Source organism: Peromyscus eremicus, unplaced genomic scaffold, assembly GCF_949786415.1.
Source record: "Peromyscus eremicus unplaced genomic scaffold, PerEre_H2_v1 PerEre#2#unplaced_182, whole genome shotgun sequence".
NCBI lineage: Eukaryota > Metazoa > Chordata > Mammalia > Rodentia > Cricetidae > Peromyscus > Peromyscus eremicus.
The window spans coordinates 270,407-287,009 of record NW_026734419.1 but is presented as its reverse complement, the minus strand read 5'-3'; the positions used below and the strand labels follow the sequence as shown (position 1 = coordinate 287,009).

Below are 16,603 nucleotides of genomic sequence, written 5' to 3'. Positions count from 1 at the left end.
ATACCCTTAACCCAATCCCATGGCAGGTAGAGTCTCTGTGTGATCAAGGACACAGCCAAGGAGTGGTGACCTGAACCTTTAATCCCAGTACCAACCATAGAGACCTGGAGGTCTGTATAGATGGGCAGTGACAGGGAAGTCATGTGGTTGGGTTTAGAGCCAATGAGAAGGCAGAACAGAAAGGCAATAAAAAGACAAGTCACACAGGAAGAAGGTCTCTCTCTCTAGAGAAGAGACAGCAGCTAGGTATTAAGATAAGGCTGTCTTGGCTCTTCACTAGTGCTCTGATCTCTTCAACTTTTAACTCTGTAGTTGGCTCTGTGTTTCTTATTTACTAAGACCATTTAGAATTTTGTCTACAGTTCTCCTTTTATATAAAATAAGAAAGACAACACATGGTGAGATCCTATTGACATTACCCTTGAGAAAGTATCTTCCCATGGAAAATGAAGACTAGAAATGTGCCCAAGTGGCAGAGCACCTGTCTTGCAAAAATAGGGTAAAAGATAAAACGGGATTGTGGATGGATAGTCAAATATTCTCTGGTGTATGAGTGGCTTCATATTTACTGATAAGCACTATAGATATTAACGACTCACAATAAAAACAGAATTTAAATCTGGAATTAGTAGACTAGTTTCTTCTTTTTTTCCCCAAAGAAGAGGTTCATTATTTGCTTCATCTACAGCATTCACATTCTAAAGGTTACTGCATATGGGAAAAAGCCATGTGAAAGACTTGACTACAGTTTGGAAAAGTATGACCTCCGGAGATTGCCTTTTGGCAGTCAAGAGTCAGTTTGGCAACACAAAGCAGGAAGACAAAAATAAACAAAAATAAAAATAAAAATAGGGTCATTGGAGTAGCAAATACATAGAGCACCTCCTTCTTAAAGTATGAAACCTTGAGTTCAACACCTCACAGATAAGAATATTAATTTCTAATTATACATTTAGGAACCAGACCATTGCCATACAGTAGAGCCAGAAGTAATCACCGTGTATATAAACATTTCAGTAACACTATATGATGTATTTGTTTAAATGGAAGAATTTGAATACAAAATTACCATTATTTTAGGTTTTGTGCCACCTTTATTGAATAAGTCTCTTTTGGTCTGTCACCCCCCAAAAACTGCCATCAGTAAACTCACACCTGCTCCAGATCCAAGCTGACAACCCTCTTTGTTTGTGAGCCACCATTGTTGGGCAATTCTCTTTTTCCATTTCCCATCCTATTATCCCCTACTACTATCTCCAAACCCACATGCCTTGCTTAAGAAATGCAGCAGGCATGGCCTCCATGTTTCCTAGCTACCTTTGCTAGCTAGGTGGCTACTTCATTTTCTCTGGAAGCCAACAATCCTATTCCAGACCCAAAGCTGTGAACCCTCTGTTGCAGGAATCCTAAATGTTATTTTAATTAAAAAATGGAGCCAGATATTGGGGAAAATGCTGAAAGATCAGAGAGACAAAGAAACAAGTCATAGCCAAGTCTAACCTCGCCAACTCCAGGAATCCTCTGACTGAATGCCTCTGAGTCCTCAGCTGAAAGCGCTCCAGCTGAAAAGCCTCTAGACAAAAGGGGTTCCAGCCAAAAAGCCTTTAGTTCCTGTCTCCTCATGCCTTATATACCTTTCTCCACCCAGCCATCACTTCCTTCCTAGTGTTGGGATTAAAGGCATGTGACTTCCCAGTAATGGGATTAAGGGTTGGTGCCACCACTGCTTGCCTCTCTTTCTCTCCTAGACTGATTAAATCTCATGTAGTCCAAGGTGGATATAACTCACAGAGATCCAGATGGATCTCTGCCTCCCGAGTGCTAGGATGAAAGATGTGTGGCACCACTGTCTGGCCTCTATATTTAATCTAGTGGCTTGTTCTGTCCTCTTACCTTCAAGCAAATTTTATTAGAGTACACAATATATCACAACCTTTTCTGGGTAAGTCACTTCTTCCCTGTGCTGCCCCCACATTTTTTGTTTGTGGCTGTCACCATACACAGAAGACTAGGTCCAGATCAATGGCTGCAATAGATATAATACTGAAAATTTCAGCATGCCAATTAGAAAGTTCAGAGAAAAACCTTACCAATATAACAAACCAAACAAAAAATAGAATATGAGAATGTAAAGAAAAAGTAGAAAATCTATAATTAATTAGCAAATAATATAAAAAAAGAAAAAAACCATGCTAGAAGACCAGGAAAGAAATTTGAGATACTATCAAAGGCTCACATCTTTGAATTCTATTGGCATACATGAGGAAACAGTATTCTCAATCAATAGCATAGACAAGATTAATAGAAAGATCACAGAGGAATTCTTCATCCAAGTAAGGAAATATATACACACACTGATACAAGAATCAAACAAAACCCCAACCAGACAAGATCAGAAAAAGAAAACTCCAAAGCATATAATAGTAACACCACCAAATATACAAGACTAGGAAAAATATTGAAAGCTTAAGAAAAGAAAGTATACAAGTCATTTGGAAATGAACATGCCCAGGGCAACAGCTGAATTATCAAATAAAACTCTGAAAAGCAGAAGAGCCTGAAGCAATAAACTTCAAATACTACAAGTCCATGCATGTCAACCAGGACTCGTGTGCCCAGTGAATCTGTCTGCCATAGCTGAAGAGGAAACACTTCCATGATACAAGCAGCCTGAAACAGTCATAGCAAATAATAAATTCTAAACAGACTACTAAATGTAATACTTCTAACTGAAGAGAGGAGTAAGTGTGAGAGGAGACTTTTAGAAAGAAAACAAGCAACGCTATAATTTAAGGAAATACAAAGGGCATCTAACAACACAAAACAACAGGAAAATAAAACACTGCAATCTAGGTACAACTTTCAATAACGAATCCAGATATCAATGGCCTCAACACTCCAGTCAAAAGACAAAGGCTACCTAAACAAATTAAGAAAAAAAATCCAACTATCTATTGTCTATGAAAAATCCCATCTTAGTTTAAAAGTCAAGCACCCTCTTACAATGAATGGATGCAAAATGTATTCTCAAAATGTATTCTAAGCAAACACTGTCAGGAAGCAAGCAGGTATCGGCATCCTAGTACCCGAAAAATCATTTTCAAACTAAAATGAAGCAGAAGAGACAAAGATGTGCACTTCATACTAATTAAAGTATCAACAAATACAAAATAGAATACTTACACACACACACACAAACACACACACACACACACACACACACACACACACACACACACACACGCAGGTGCACCCAACTTCACAAGAAACCTAATGGAACAAAAGGCACAGATCAACACAGACCCAATAACATTATGTGATTGCAAACACTGATTTTTCCAATTGATTGGTCATCCAGCCCAAATACATACAATCTCAGAATTAAATGACATCTTCATTCAATTGACCTAACCAATACTCAAATATTCTACCTCAACACTAAAGAATATATATTCCACTCAGCAGCACAAAGAGGCTCCTCTTAAATAGAGCATATGCCTAGAGACAAAGGAAACTTTAAGAAATACAGAAAATTGAAATAATGCCATGTACAGTATGCAACCACTGAGTCATAAAAGTTAAAATTGGCAGCAAAATAAACTCCAGTATGCATATAAACAAATAAATGACCTAATGATCCAAGTCAAGAATTTGAAGAAAAAAAACAAGAACGAACCAAACCCCCAAACAGTAGATAGTAAGAAATAATAAAAAGTAAATGAATTAAATAGAAAAAAAGAAAACTGTGCAAAGAACTAATGAATCTAATAGCTATTTTTCTGAGAAGATAAAGATGACTCCTTCATCAAGATTCTCTTGATTCCCACACCAGAATGTAGACATGAAGCAGAGATCAGCAGAGTCTAGGGATCCCAGTCTCAGCTGATAAATCAACATTTCAACTCCAGCATCTATAGCTCAGGGAACATCACAGAACAGGCAGATGGAAAGACTGCAAACATCAGGAAGTCTGCTGTGAAACAGTCTCTCATGGAAATGGCTACATTAACAAGATCTGAACAGAGACAATATCAATAGACATGCTAAGGAAGAAGTAGGGAGGAATCTCCGAGGGCCATGCTCCTGAACAAGGAACTGCAGGAAACTAATGACTGCTGAGATAGGGATAGTGAGTCTCTCTCAGACAGGAACCCCTAATTGCTTGACTGATGAAATTGTAGTCAGCACTGAAACCATGTAACTACAAACAAGAAAACTGAACTCAGTAGGTTGTAGTTACACATTTGTGTCTCTGTGTGTGAATGTGTGTATTGAAGAGTAATTATAAGGGAAGAAGAGACTATCAATTTGAGACCTGCAGGGACATGGAAGAAGCGGGAGCATGGGGAGAGTGCTGGAGGGAAGAAAGGGAAGTGGGAAAGTGATCTAATTGTACTTTAGTTAAAATCTATAGAAAAGAAAACATTCCTTTAATAACATACACAGGAAAGGAAATCATAAAAGGATTGAATATTGTGTCTTGTTTAGCCATACAAATCATGTTTTCTATGATATGTATAACAAAGTAATTGTGTTCACTTACTGCAATGCATTCATTTTTACTGTGAGAAAATAATGTGTTTTTTTTAATAATGTGTGTGGATAGCTAAGAAGACAACTTAGAAGTTAACAGCATGTTTTGCTCTTCAAGAGGACCTGTGTTCTGCTCTCAGAACCTATGTGGTATTTTACAATCACCTGTAACTCCAGTTCCAAAGAATACAACACCATCTTATCTCTCCCACAAGCACCAGACATGAACATGATGCACATGCCTGGTGTACATGCAGGCAAAAACACTCACACATGAAATAAAATAAACAAATAAAATGAATTACAATACAGTGTAGTGGAACTATTAATGAAGTAGACACTATGTTAACATTTTTAGAAAAAAAATGTATGAAGTACACTAAAATGTGCTGTGGGCTGGGGAGAGGCTGGCATCTCATCACAGTATGGTAATTTAAAAAATATTTTTACATGCAAGTATGTAATTCCGGTGCAAAACTGAGAAACTTTTTAACAAAGCAGTTTCATACAACTAATTTCTTAAACAATTCAGCCGTCAATAGACACTTGGTTTTTAAAACTGCCTAGGAGGAGCTGGAGAGAGGAATGTAAAGGAGGAAAGGATATTAATTCTATCATAATTTAAATGCATTTTAAAAATAAAAACTGCTCTTTGTGAGTGAAGTGGAAGGGGAACACTCATCCACTCACCCAAAGGTAAGGGCAGTACAAACATATAACCATTATGGAAATCTGTTTGGCCATTATTCAAGAAGCTGGTTATGGATCCACCTCAAGATCCAGCTACACTATTCTTGGGTATGTACCCAAATAATATCTAATTACAGAGAATTGAAAAATTCTAAATGCAACATTTTTAATCTAAAGAATGGCTACAGAGAAGGAAACTTCAAAAGACTTACGTGTGAAGGTATTTTGTTGTCTCCAGAGGAGTAAGTCATGCTGAATAATCACCATTTTTCTGCCAAGTATGGAAATGGTGGTAAACAACGTTATTATTTTAATATGGATGGAAAACCATTTATCAATATATTAAATATTTAAGATATTTCAAAGACAATACAAGATTCCATCAAGTCATCTGGACATACCCTTCAAATTTATTAGTTCTAAAAGATTTTACAAAGTGTCTCATTTTAGAGGGAAAGAATAGAGTGAGATGGTGTAGATTTACTATGGTTCAAATCATCTGGATTATCTTGACAAGATGGAAAGTGCCCTAATATAGGTAGGAGTCCTAAGTATACTCGCTCTGGGAAAGTGTTTCCTTAGGCTCCAACTTAAGTTTCCAAAACTCAGGATTTCCCTACTTTAGTTTATAAGTTTGCTATGAAAATTTCACCACCTAAAAACAGGCACAGAAATAGTAAAGCAGTATCTAACTTGCTTCTCAGTCTTGATCTGATTAGAATCCTAAATGAAAGCACTCTGTAATTCATGAATGGACCTATTATCAAATGCTACAGAATTCAGAATTTGATATTACTGAAATAAAGAGTAAGCCCATGGTGAGAACACTAATGAATTCCAAGACATAGGTTGCTCTATTGCTGGTCTTCCTTTAGCCAAGAAGGAAACAATGATCTGAGTTTTGTCATAATGATCCTGAATCGCCATGCTTACCATCAACCTACATGGAAGACAAAAATCATTTTTTATACATGTTATAAGTATACTCATGGGCTGTGATGGGGCTTAAATACTGAATACAGTTAATATAATTTAGATTCACAGAATTGTATTCAGTGTCTTCCTTCTGAGACAGAGTTGTGAAATATCCTGAAATCTTGAGGTAAAGATTCAAGTATCTTGAAAAATGTTCCTTTTCACAGAAAAAGCACTTAGTGGGCCAATCACTTTCTGTCATCTTCCCTGGGAAAGGCGCTAGAGATCTGTCACAAACACAGATTGTGCTACAGAGGATGATACAAAGGAAACCTTGCCTACAGATTACTATGAAAGAAAGAAAGCTCTGGCCTCTTTCTGCAAGTGCTTGGATTCATGGGATAATTTAGTATATCTGCAAACCCATTTGATGGCTGAAGAGAGAGACTCCTCCAAAGTATCGTGCCATGATGGTCTTCTAGGATACTGGAATGCTTTGAATAAGTGATAAGGTTCAGATGCCTAGCAACAGCTTTGGAGAAATCTTAAGAGTTTTAGCTGCCAGAGAACACTGTTATATTAGGAGAAAATTTGAATTTTCAAGCACATAGTTGCATTTTCAACTACCCTTTCCTCATGGCTCCATAACTATTATGATAAAGATACAGATCAGTAGGTACAACCTGATAATCAATTTTATTTAACACTGGACTAAAAGACAGGTGTAATCACATTAAATCCCCATGAATAAATGCTTGCTAAGTTTTCCTCATGTATGCCATATCTATCTGATATATGTAGGAATTTTTACTTTCTTGGACTGAGGGAGCATGTTAGATTGTTGAACATTCAGGTAATAAGTTCGATGAAATATTTGGAAGATAAGTGTGAAGATTTTCTATCAAACTACACATGTTTAGATTCAAAGAAGTAACTCAAAAACTAAAATTCTGTGCCATGCATTGCTTTATTTTTGGAACGACCAGAGCATGCTGGGATCTTGAAAGACAAAGATATTAAGGCTTCCAAAAGAGACTTTAGCCATGAAGTTGAGTGGTAAACTAAACACCTCATACATTCAAGTCCCTGAGTGTGATTCTCAGCATCATCATAGATCAGTCTTGAGATTAAGACTCTTGCACACCCGTTGCTATTCTGACCAATCTATCCCTTTGCTTGTCTCATGGCAAGTGGAGTTGACTAAAATGCTTCCATTCCAAAAGCATTTAAATAGTGAAGTCACGCTTGGTTAAAATACAACATTGGTAAATATTTCATGTCTAAATTTAGTTTCAATTAGCGTTTTAACTTCTGGACTTACGTTTTGCGTTTCCCCATAATGGCATAATAAAGAGCACTCCATCCAAATGTGTCCTTTAACTGGTGATCAACACCTTTCTTCAGTAAAATTTCAACCATATTTTCACAATCCCATCTAACAGCATACATGAGTGTTGTTCTAGAACGGCAGAGGCAATTCAATTACTTAAATGGTGAACTGTATACATTTTACCATATAAGTATAAGGCCTTTGTGTGTAGAATTGCCCATTAACTAAGTAGCCTTAAGCATCCTGAAAGCAGAGTTCAGATTGCTAAAATATGTCCAAGGCTAAAACTAGAAAACAAGCAGAAAACTTCTTAGCCCACTATGATACTTTATAGAGTAGAATTTGTATTTTAAATTGTTTATGGTGAATAACTGTTTAGAGAAAATTGACCAGAAGTACAGAAAGCTTTATATGAAAAAGAACACCATTTCCTTCCTATTCTATTATAATATAATTCACTGTTAAATATGGAATTGCAATTTATGTAAAATGATAGTAATAATGTTATCAAATAATTTTAATGTTAAAAATGAATGTTTTCAATTCCTGATACTAATATCATGCCATATATGTAACTGTACAACTACCATTCATGTATCATCCTTCTCTGCACACCACCAAAAGTATTTGAAGATTAAAGGGTGTTCACAAGGTTGTGTGATTGCAAACTTGAAAACTTTGGAACTGACACTGTAAATGTAAAATCTAACATAAATGCTATCAACTCATATATGATCATATGGCAGTCAAAATAAAAATCAATATAAAATCCTCTCATTATGAAAGGGAATATGAACCTGACTATCATTCTTTGGCATAACCATTTCATGTAATAGATATTTTTTAGATATGTAACTGATGTTTTATTGACTTTTTCTAATCTATTCCCATAACACATTTGAAATGAATGATTTTTACTATTCTAGACTATTTTCAACACAAGTAGTGTTTTAAAAATGCAAAGTGTAGTACCTTTGATATTTATCACATACGTGAAGATTCGCACCGTGTGTGATTAGGTATGCTGCCATGCGGTGTTTCCTTTCTCGGAGTGCTAGCAGCAGAGGGGTCAACCCATCCTGTAATGATATCAATTAATCATTCGCAATACCGCATATTTCACAACTAAACTGAAAATCATATATGTAGCCCTGTGATTATAATGTTTACCATAGACTTGACCGCAGTAGACTTTTCCTTATTAGCCTAATGCACCTTCTAAAGATCCTCAAGATTGCAATATTCTAACCATGGCTACAGTTGTCACAAAGTCCTCTAGTCCATTACAGAACTCATGTGACACCCATGGACCTGTGGTTCCTGTCACAGAAGTTGTCATGGTACTTTGAAGCCATGGCACTCTCCCCTCAGAGTTTATCTGAAGAGACACACACCGACACACAGTGGCAAAGGTGTTAGATCCTAAGTTGCATGGATGAGCAAAATTGTCTTTTCTATGTCAGAAATTCTCCTGTATTTCTAAAGACAGTTATGTGGCAGATGTAGCATTTCCCAACAGAAAAATTCAATTAAGGACGATGACAAAACTATGGGATTGTCCAGTATTTAAAACCTGATTTCTAAAGTACTGTTTGGCAAATCTTCTGTGGGGCAAATGTCAGCAACAGCAGAAGTTGTTTCACAGGCACAATTCTCAGAGTATTGTAATTATGTGTTATTTGCTGAGGACACAGAGGAACCTCTTCTTGATTCTCCATTCAGGAAGGGCCAAGGGTAACAATGTCTGCCTCTTGCTCTGAACAGGTCACCAAAGAAATGACCTCAAAATGAGTAAGAAATTAAAGAATCTTTTTTTTTTTTTTTAACTCACAAAGATCCGCCTGTCTCTGCCTCCGAAGTGCTGGAATTAAAGGCATGTGCCACCACCGCCCAACTCAAAGAATCTTTGATTGCTTACCTTGAAATGTATTCTGTCCTGTTACAAGTTGAAAACTGTCTTAGTGTTTAAAAATCCAGTACATTTTTAATATGTTTTTATTTATATTATTTTTAGACAATTTCCTACATGAGATCTGTATTTACATAGTTTCTACACCCTCACTCCTCCAACTCCCCCTAACTCCCTCTGAAATTCAGGACCTGTTTCTTATTACTGTCACACACACATGTGTATTATGTACAACCTACTGGTTCCATGTAATGTGAGCAGACTCTCTGTGTGCCTCTTTTTTATGTCTCTGCCTCTCCTTTTCTCTTTCCCTCCACCTCTGTCTCTCTCTCTTCCTGTATGTGTGTTGGTTTGTGTGTGTGTCTGTGTGTGTCTGTGTGTCCATGTGTGTGCATGTGCATGTGTGTAAGTGTGTGTGTTTAAGCATGGCCACTGTGGTTAGATAAACTATTGAGGAGTTTAGAGTGTATCCCTGGAGAAAATTGAATTCTACTCTCAGCAGTTATGGATAATTGGCAACTCTTTATTTACGAGTGTAGTTTTGAAGTTTCCCCTATCAAGTGTTTGCATGTCAACTGGTGTTTTCCTTGTGCACGTCTTATTTAGGCAACCATATTATTAAGATTTCATAGATGAATTATCCCTTTTGTATCTAGAAGACACTTTTCTGCAACAGTCATCCTGGTCACTGGAACTCAGAGTTTTTTGTTTGTTTGTTTGTTTAGAACTTTCTTTCTCAGTGTCACCTGAAACTTAAGTGTAGGCATTGTATTGTAGATATAGGATCGTGGTAGGCACCCATGGTCCTTTGGTCTTTGCATTTTCACTAGTTGTGGATCTCTGTTATACTCTGTATTTGCTGCATTTTAATCATCATTGCATCTAACTCCAATTTACTGAGTGACTGTACTGTACTATAGGTAGTGCATACAGATCTGTGTAATGGAAGTTTTAGAGATGGGCAAGGCATTGCTTTCTTTCTGGTTTATATTTTGCTTAGAAAACAACCTAAGCAGGAATCAAAATAGAGCAATAATTTAAAAGTATTTTAAACATTAGAATTTAGAAATGAAGGCACAACTGTAATCCCCTCAATAGAGTGCAGGGTATTATTGCAGGAGGATCGTGACTTCTAGGAGAGTCTGGGCTACATAGTGAAACCCTATCTAAAAAATTAATATTGGAAGTCTATGATGATTTTAGGATTATCAATATCAGTGAGATTAAGACGATGTATTGTAATTTACATGAAGTTATGCAACAAGGGGTGGAAAAGCCTTGCCCAACTCCACAGCTAACAAAATACACAGTGCCAGGCAGGTAAAAATTCCCTAGACTTTTTGGGAGTTCCAGAGATTTCCCAAACAATATGAGCTACTGCCAGTGCTCTTGGTTGCCTCCAGTCACTTAAGTGTAAGATCTTGCTACAAAAGACACCAAATCCTTTGGAGAAAAGACTAGCAGGAATAAAGCTGGAACTAACCCAGTGATTCCTATCCAAGTACTAGCTTCCTGTGGTGCTCTGCAAACTGCCAAGGGAGAAAAGGAATCTTCAGACATCCTAAATTTATATCAAACACTAAGAAATAAGGCTAGTAGACTGAAACACCTGTATCGGCAAAGCAGGTGAAATGGGATTTGTTAGCAAATAAAACACACTTGGAGGTTGGATTGTGGAAGTACCTGCAGGGAACCATTCCATCATAGGGGCTCAAAAGCAAAATGATTTGATTTGTTATAGTCAGGATGAAGCACAGTTTTAAAAATTCTCTTAGAGATTGAGCGTGCACTGCATTCCTGGAGAAAACGGAGGTTATGAATGGACTGCGCTGTTCCATAGCCCTTGGGTTTGTTTACTAAAATTTTAACCTCTGCTGCATGCATACTAATGGATGTGTGGAAATCAAGTGCTTGTAGTGCAATGTACCATGCTTCAGTTGCAAATATTCAGTCTGTGATAGCATTTTGAAGGTGAAGTATCACCCACAGCCTGAAGTGATTTATATCCCAGCACAGCTTGTCAATATTTTGGGTAGGTGTTGAAGCTTTTGGAATTGGATATTTGATGGGTGTGATATTGGTATGTAGGCAGTTTTGGGGTACACCTATTCTGAGTTTTTCAAGAGGCCACTGATTCTGTTTCTGTGGAGATATGAGGAGGAAGGAAGGATTACAAGTTCCTGATACCACAGACAAAGCTATATCCAGCTGCCTATAGGAAGTTATCTTGATGGCTAACCAATGAAGAGAACCCAGCCCCTGGTGGGTGGCACCACAGCCTTGTTTCAGAACACGGCTGTGTAAGACTTTACAGAGATAGCTGCAGAGTAAGCAAACAGGCATCCTGGACTCATTCATTTCTCCCTCTCTTGAGGATAGATGATATGTCAACAGCTTTCTCAAGATCCTGATTCTGTGCTTTGCCCAGTAATACACAGTAACTTGGAAATGTAAGTCAAATAATCCTTTTAGTCCATTATCTATTTTTATAAATATTTTCCATGGCTCCATAAAAGTAAGCTAAATTCTCTAATATTGATTTCAATAAATTAACATTTACTTCTCCCCCTTTGGAAATAATTTTGAGAGCTATATTCAGTGCAATTTAATCATATTCACCCCTTCCCTTTCACTACTTTCCAAATGCACCTCTCTTCTGTACCCACCCATCTTTCTAACCTTATTGATATAAACCTCCTCTCAAGTCTCTGGGGTCACTGTAGAAGATCAGGTTAAAGCTTGTAAGAGCCAGGTCCACTGGATGACCAAAAGAAAAGAGTGTCTCATGGGCACACCAGCGTAGATGTTCATATGACATCACAGTCACCGTGAAAACATTCAGAAGATGGTTGGAAGCTCAAGTGACACAAAATGTCATTATGCAAGCAGGAATTTAGCATGAAGTTCTGCTCTGAGCTGAGAACTTCTTGACAGTTATAGCTGCTAGGACTGGATAGTCATTTTCATTTAAAGGTGTGGCCTGGGTGGACTGAGCATGCTCCAGTGGATGGTCACATACCCAAGAGTATGTGGGCAGCACGAATTGGACTCAGTGGGGTAAAAAACAAACTATAACAACATATCAATACTTAGATGGATACCGATCAAGTTATTTCAAAGTGCCAGTCAAGTAATACTTCAACTTCTAAACCTGAAAAAATTGGACCAAGATATGACAACTGTTAAAGCATATAGTTTTCAAATACTTGGGGATTCAATTTAGAAAATTTTTACCTTTGTAGTATCTTCAATGTTTCCCCCAAATTCAAGAAGACTGCTGGCAATATCTGGCCTGTCTACATACACTGCATGGTGGATTGCTGCTTCTCCATTGCAGTCTTTAATATTGGGATCTGCTCCATGATCAAGTAGGACAAACACGATCTCTGTCTCCCTGCTTTGTACAGCCTGTGGATATCATTACCAGGAAAACACTGTCAATTTAAAGAACACACAAGAAACTTCCCCCAACTTTCACCATGATTTATATTTAAGTGACTTTAATTTTACTTTCATTCTAAACACTTAGATCAACTTAATTACTGAAATTGAAGTCTTTGAAATACCTTCATTAGTGGTGTGGACATTTGATTGTCAAGGGCATTAATCTCACAGTCCTTAAATAACAGTAAACAAACCAGATTGATATGGCCATAAAAACATGCAAAGTGGAGCGCAGTTCTGTGGGAATGAGAGACATTTTGAAGGAAAACTGTAAGGCACTATTATCAACATACACAATCACTCTGGTGTTTATAAATATTATATAGTATTTAAGTCCATAGACCCATAAAAATATTTAACTTCATTCAAAATTTATTTTTATTTGCTCTTATAATTTACTGTATTTAAAAATTTATTGCAACTATCATTTATCGCAGTGTGAATAATACACACAGCTGTTGCAGCCTAGATAAGTGCTCTATTAGTGAACTATGTAGTAAAGAGCAGCCTATTTGAGCAAAAAGAACATGACTATTGGGTGAACTCATTTTCAGTTTGAATCCTACTCTAGACACTACCATCAACCAACTACTTCTCAGCCTTCCTATGTTGTGAATTCTTGTCCAGAAAATGGGTGTTAAAAGGAATACTTCTATCAAATTAGGATGACTCAATTAGATTCTTTGCAACTATTCAGAAAATATTCTTCAACAACAACTTAACAATCTTTTTGGTATTTAAGTTATGAGTGTTAACACTATAATAAACATTTTCAAGTCAATGTTAGTTCCATTATCTCTATTTTGTAAATATATTAAGGAGTATAAATTTTAGAGTCTAAGGATATCTCTTCAAAACTTGAGACAAGTTCTGCAATAAACTTATGCTTCTGCTGCCTCAGCCTGCAAAGAGCGTGGATTGTAGATATGACACACCACTGAGCTTGAGATTTGGTTTTTCATGCATTTTAACTCAGCTAAAATTGAAATGTCATTTACAATTCATAATGTACAACAGTGACTGCCAAAACTTAAAGGCAATTCTTAATACATAAGATAGCATGTCATTGTGGCATGCATGGTGTCTCTACTAAGTGAAATGTGATAATATAATGTGATATACATATACATACATATATACATATCCATAAATATAAAACATTTCTAGACTTTTACTGGATTTTTTAAAGAAAGCTATGAAATGTACTATTGATAAAAACTGGAAATTATCAACAGCAAAATCTAAATGCACAGCAAACTTGGCTTTGATTTTTAAGGAACTTTAATTCAAAGGAAGTAAGTATGGAACTTCAAGTCAAATACATAAGAATGCCCATTTTTGATAATAGTTAAATTCATAGCATACAACGAAATTAGATGTATGCTATGTCTAACGTCAGTATCTAATATCAATTTCACGAGAGAGATTTAGGACACTGTGGGCCAACTCGAGTAAACCCAAAATTGGGAAAGCAAGACAGTTTGTTGATTTGTAAATCATGAAATTCACAGCAAGTTCCATTCACCTCTATCAGAAGTAAGTAAAGATGTCAGAAGTAACTTTCAGAGAATTTGGAGCTTGTCAGCACATTGTGTTATGAAAATGGTGGCTGATCAAGGCCGCACTGAATAAACTTTCAGAAACATATGAAGTAATGAGTGAAGGAACTTAAGAGAAATTTACGGAGATGGGAGAGTGATATCCCCAGGAAACTAGTGAGAAACAACAAGAAAATGAAGGAGCAGCAGGAAGAGGAGCACACACCCATCTGTCAAGTTTAGATTATTTCTGTTATTTTCAGTGAGGAATATAAATGTTAGTACACACAGATAAAAGATCCATATTGAATGTTTTTGGGTGATTTTAGGTGGGAGGAAGACATTATGAGGAACACTACTTGATCTCTGTAGTTTCTACAGTTTACACAACATTGTGTTTATTAGGTACATTGAAATTAATTCCCATTTCTTTATAGTTTGTTAGATTATTCTATTGTGTATTCGATGCTCCATAAGAAAATGCTCCGTAGGGGAATTACGGGGTGACAGTAAACCTGCTGGAGCTTTATTCTTATGGTTCTCCTCCTCCAGAAGAAGATCTGGACACTGGACCTGTGTGATCACGGGTACCAAGGAGACTGTAGTCCAGAAAGCACAGCTGAGTCTCTCCTCACCCCTATTGCCCTCAACAGAGCTAGGAAAGGTAGGCTTCTCCTATCACCCGATTTCCTCAAGGCCCCTCATCCTTATCTTCCAAGTGTTCTTACCGTTTCCCTTCATCCTCATCGTTCACATGAAATTGGTTCTTCCTGAGGAGACGCACCACCACTTTGAGCTTTCCCATGCATACTGCCTCATGAAATTGGTTTTCAGGGTCATAAGGCTGGCGGTACCTGTCTTTAGTTCCTCAGTGAAAGCAGGACAAGTATCCCGTTCCCCTGCTTGGGCCGTCACAAAACCCCAAGGGGGTTTTCGGCTCTTTCTTAAAGCAGAAGAGCTTCCTCAGGGTGGACAACATAGCTGTGACCACCTTTCTATCAACTCAACACTAAGTAATTTTAGGAAATGATGAACTTTTAACCACTGACCGTCTAACAACCAGAGCCTAACTCTGCGACTCTCACAAGTGCGAGGCTATGGTTTGACCAGTCAAACCGAAGCAGGCAGTTATAGAACAGTCGTTGCTAAGCAACACTGGTAAACAAAAGCGTGCTCGTTCTTCCTCAGGCATAACTGACAGTTTATGGAGCAAATAATGCTCACTGCGCATGTGCAATATAAGTGTGGCGGTCTCCTGGGCTTTAGTTTGTGTATATCCTGCAAGATCTCGATCTCTTTATTTCTTTATTCCCCACAACAATCTTGCTTGGTACTTACTTTCTTTGTGGGTGTAATTACTCATTATGATATCTTTTTTTGGTTTTGTTCTTGTTTTGCTGAGTGTTTGTTTTTTTATTTCCTTTTTCACTAAGAGGTCAAGGATGGGCTTGTCTTTGTAAGGAAATTTCTCTCTTGAAGCTTCTCCCTGATATTTTTGTTTCAGTGTTCTTTGAATTTTCAGTGTAGTGAAAAGCTGTAAAATTACTATTTTCTGAGCTCAGAAGTGATGGTACACACCTTAATCCCAGCCTTTGGCAGGAGACAGAGACAAATGGATTTCTGTGAGTTTGAGGTCAGTCTGGTCTAGTGAGCCAGAGCTGCATAGTGAGAACCTCCTTAAGAAAATGAAATGAAAAAATGTTTTTAATTTCACATGATTTCAATACTAAGTGGAGAAGTTTTTATCCAGTCATGTCTGTTGTGATTCTAAATGTATTCTGTGTACTTGGGTCTATTTATTTCTCTTGATATGAGGAAATTTCTGCTGTTGTTTCATAGAACATATTTTCTATCCCTGAATATCTCCATACACTATCTGTAGTGTTAGATACATATATTTGCTGTGTGAGGTACTTTTGAAAGAGAATGTACCCACAGGTTTAGATAATTGAACACTTGTTCCCAGAGGGTAGTGCTAATTGGGGAGGATGTGGAACGTCTGGGAGATGGAGCCTTGTTAGATGACATCCATCCCTGGAGACAGGCCTTGAATGGTCATAGTCTCCGCCCATTGTGTTTGCTCTCTGCTTCCTGAGTGTGGTTGGGATGGAACCTCTAAGCTTCCTTTTCCTGCCCCCAGGTTGACCATTTGTGCTAAGTCTCCCCACCATGATAGACTCCTATGCTTCTGGAACTGAAAGCCTAAATACACTCTTCCTTCTGTAAGATGCTGCTGGTCATGAT

The 16,603-nt window shown here is 37.3% G+C and overlaps 1 protein-coding gene across 10 annotated transcripts in view; it reads right to left on the bottom strand.

Annotated features, from left to right (window-relative positions):
* Positions 1-16,603, bottom strand: part of LOC131901657 (POTE ankyrin domain family member A-like) — a 186,255-nt gene that overhangs the window by 75,996 nt on the left and 93,656 nt on the right. For 8 of the 10 annotated variants that reach the window (XM_059252768.1, XM_059252767.1, XM_059252759.1 and 5 more), the window contains exons 2-6: positions 12,944-13,058; positions 12,612-12,785; positions 8,441-8,547; positions 7,460-7,597; positions 5,436-5,494 (exon numbers count right to left, since the gene is read on the bottom strand). In XM_059252768.1, coding sequence (XP_059108751.1) covers positions 5,436-5,494; positions 7,460-7,597; positions 8,441-8,547; positions 12,612-12,785; positions 12,944-12,964 — 499 coding nt within the window. In that variant the 5' untranslated portion in view covers positions 12,965-13,058. Of the gene's footprint in view, positions 1-5,435; positions 5,495-7,459; positions 7,598-8,440; positions 8,548-12,611; positions 12,786-12,943; positions 13,059-15,087; positions 15,493-16,603 lie in introns of those variants that run through there. The other 2 variants (XM_059252766.1, XM_059252763.1) reach the window with 2 other exon arrangements.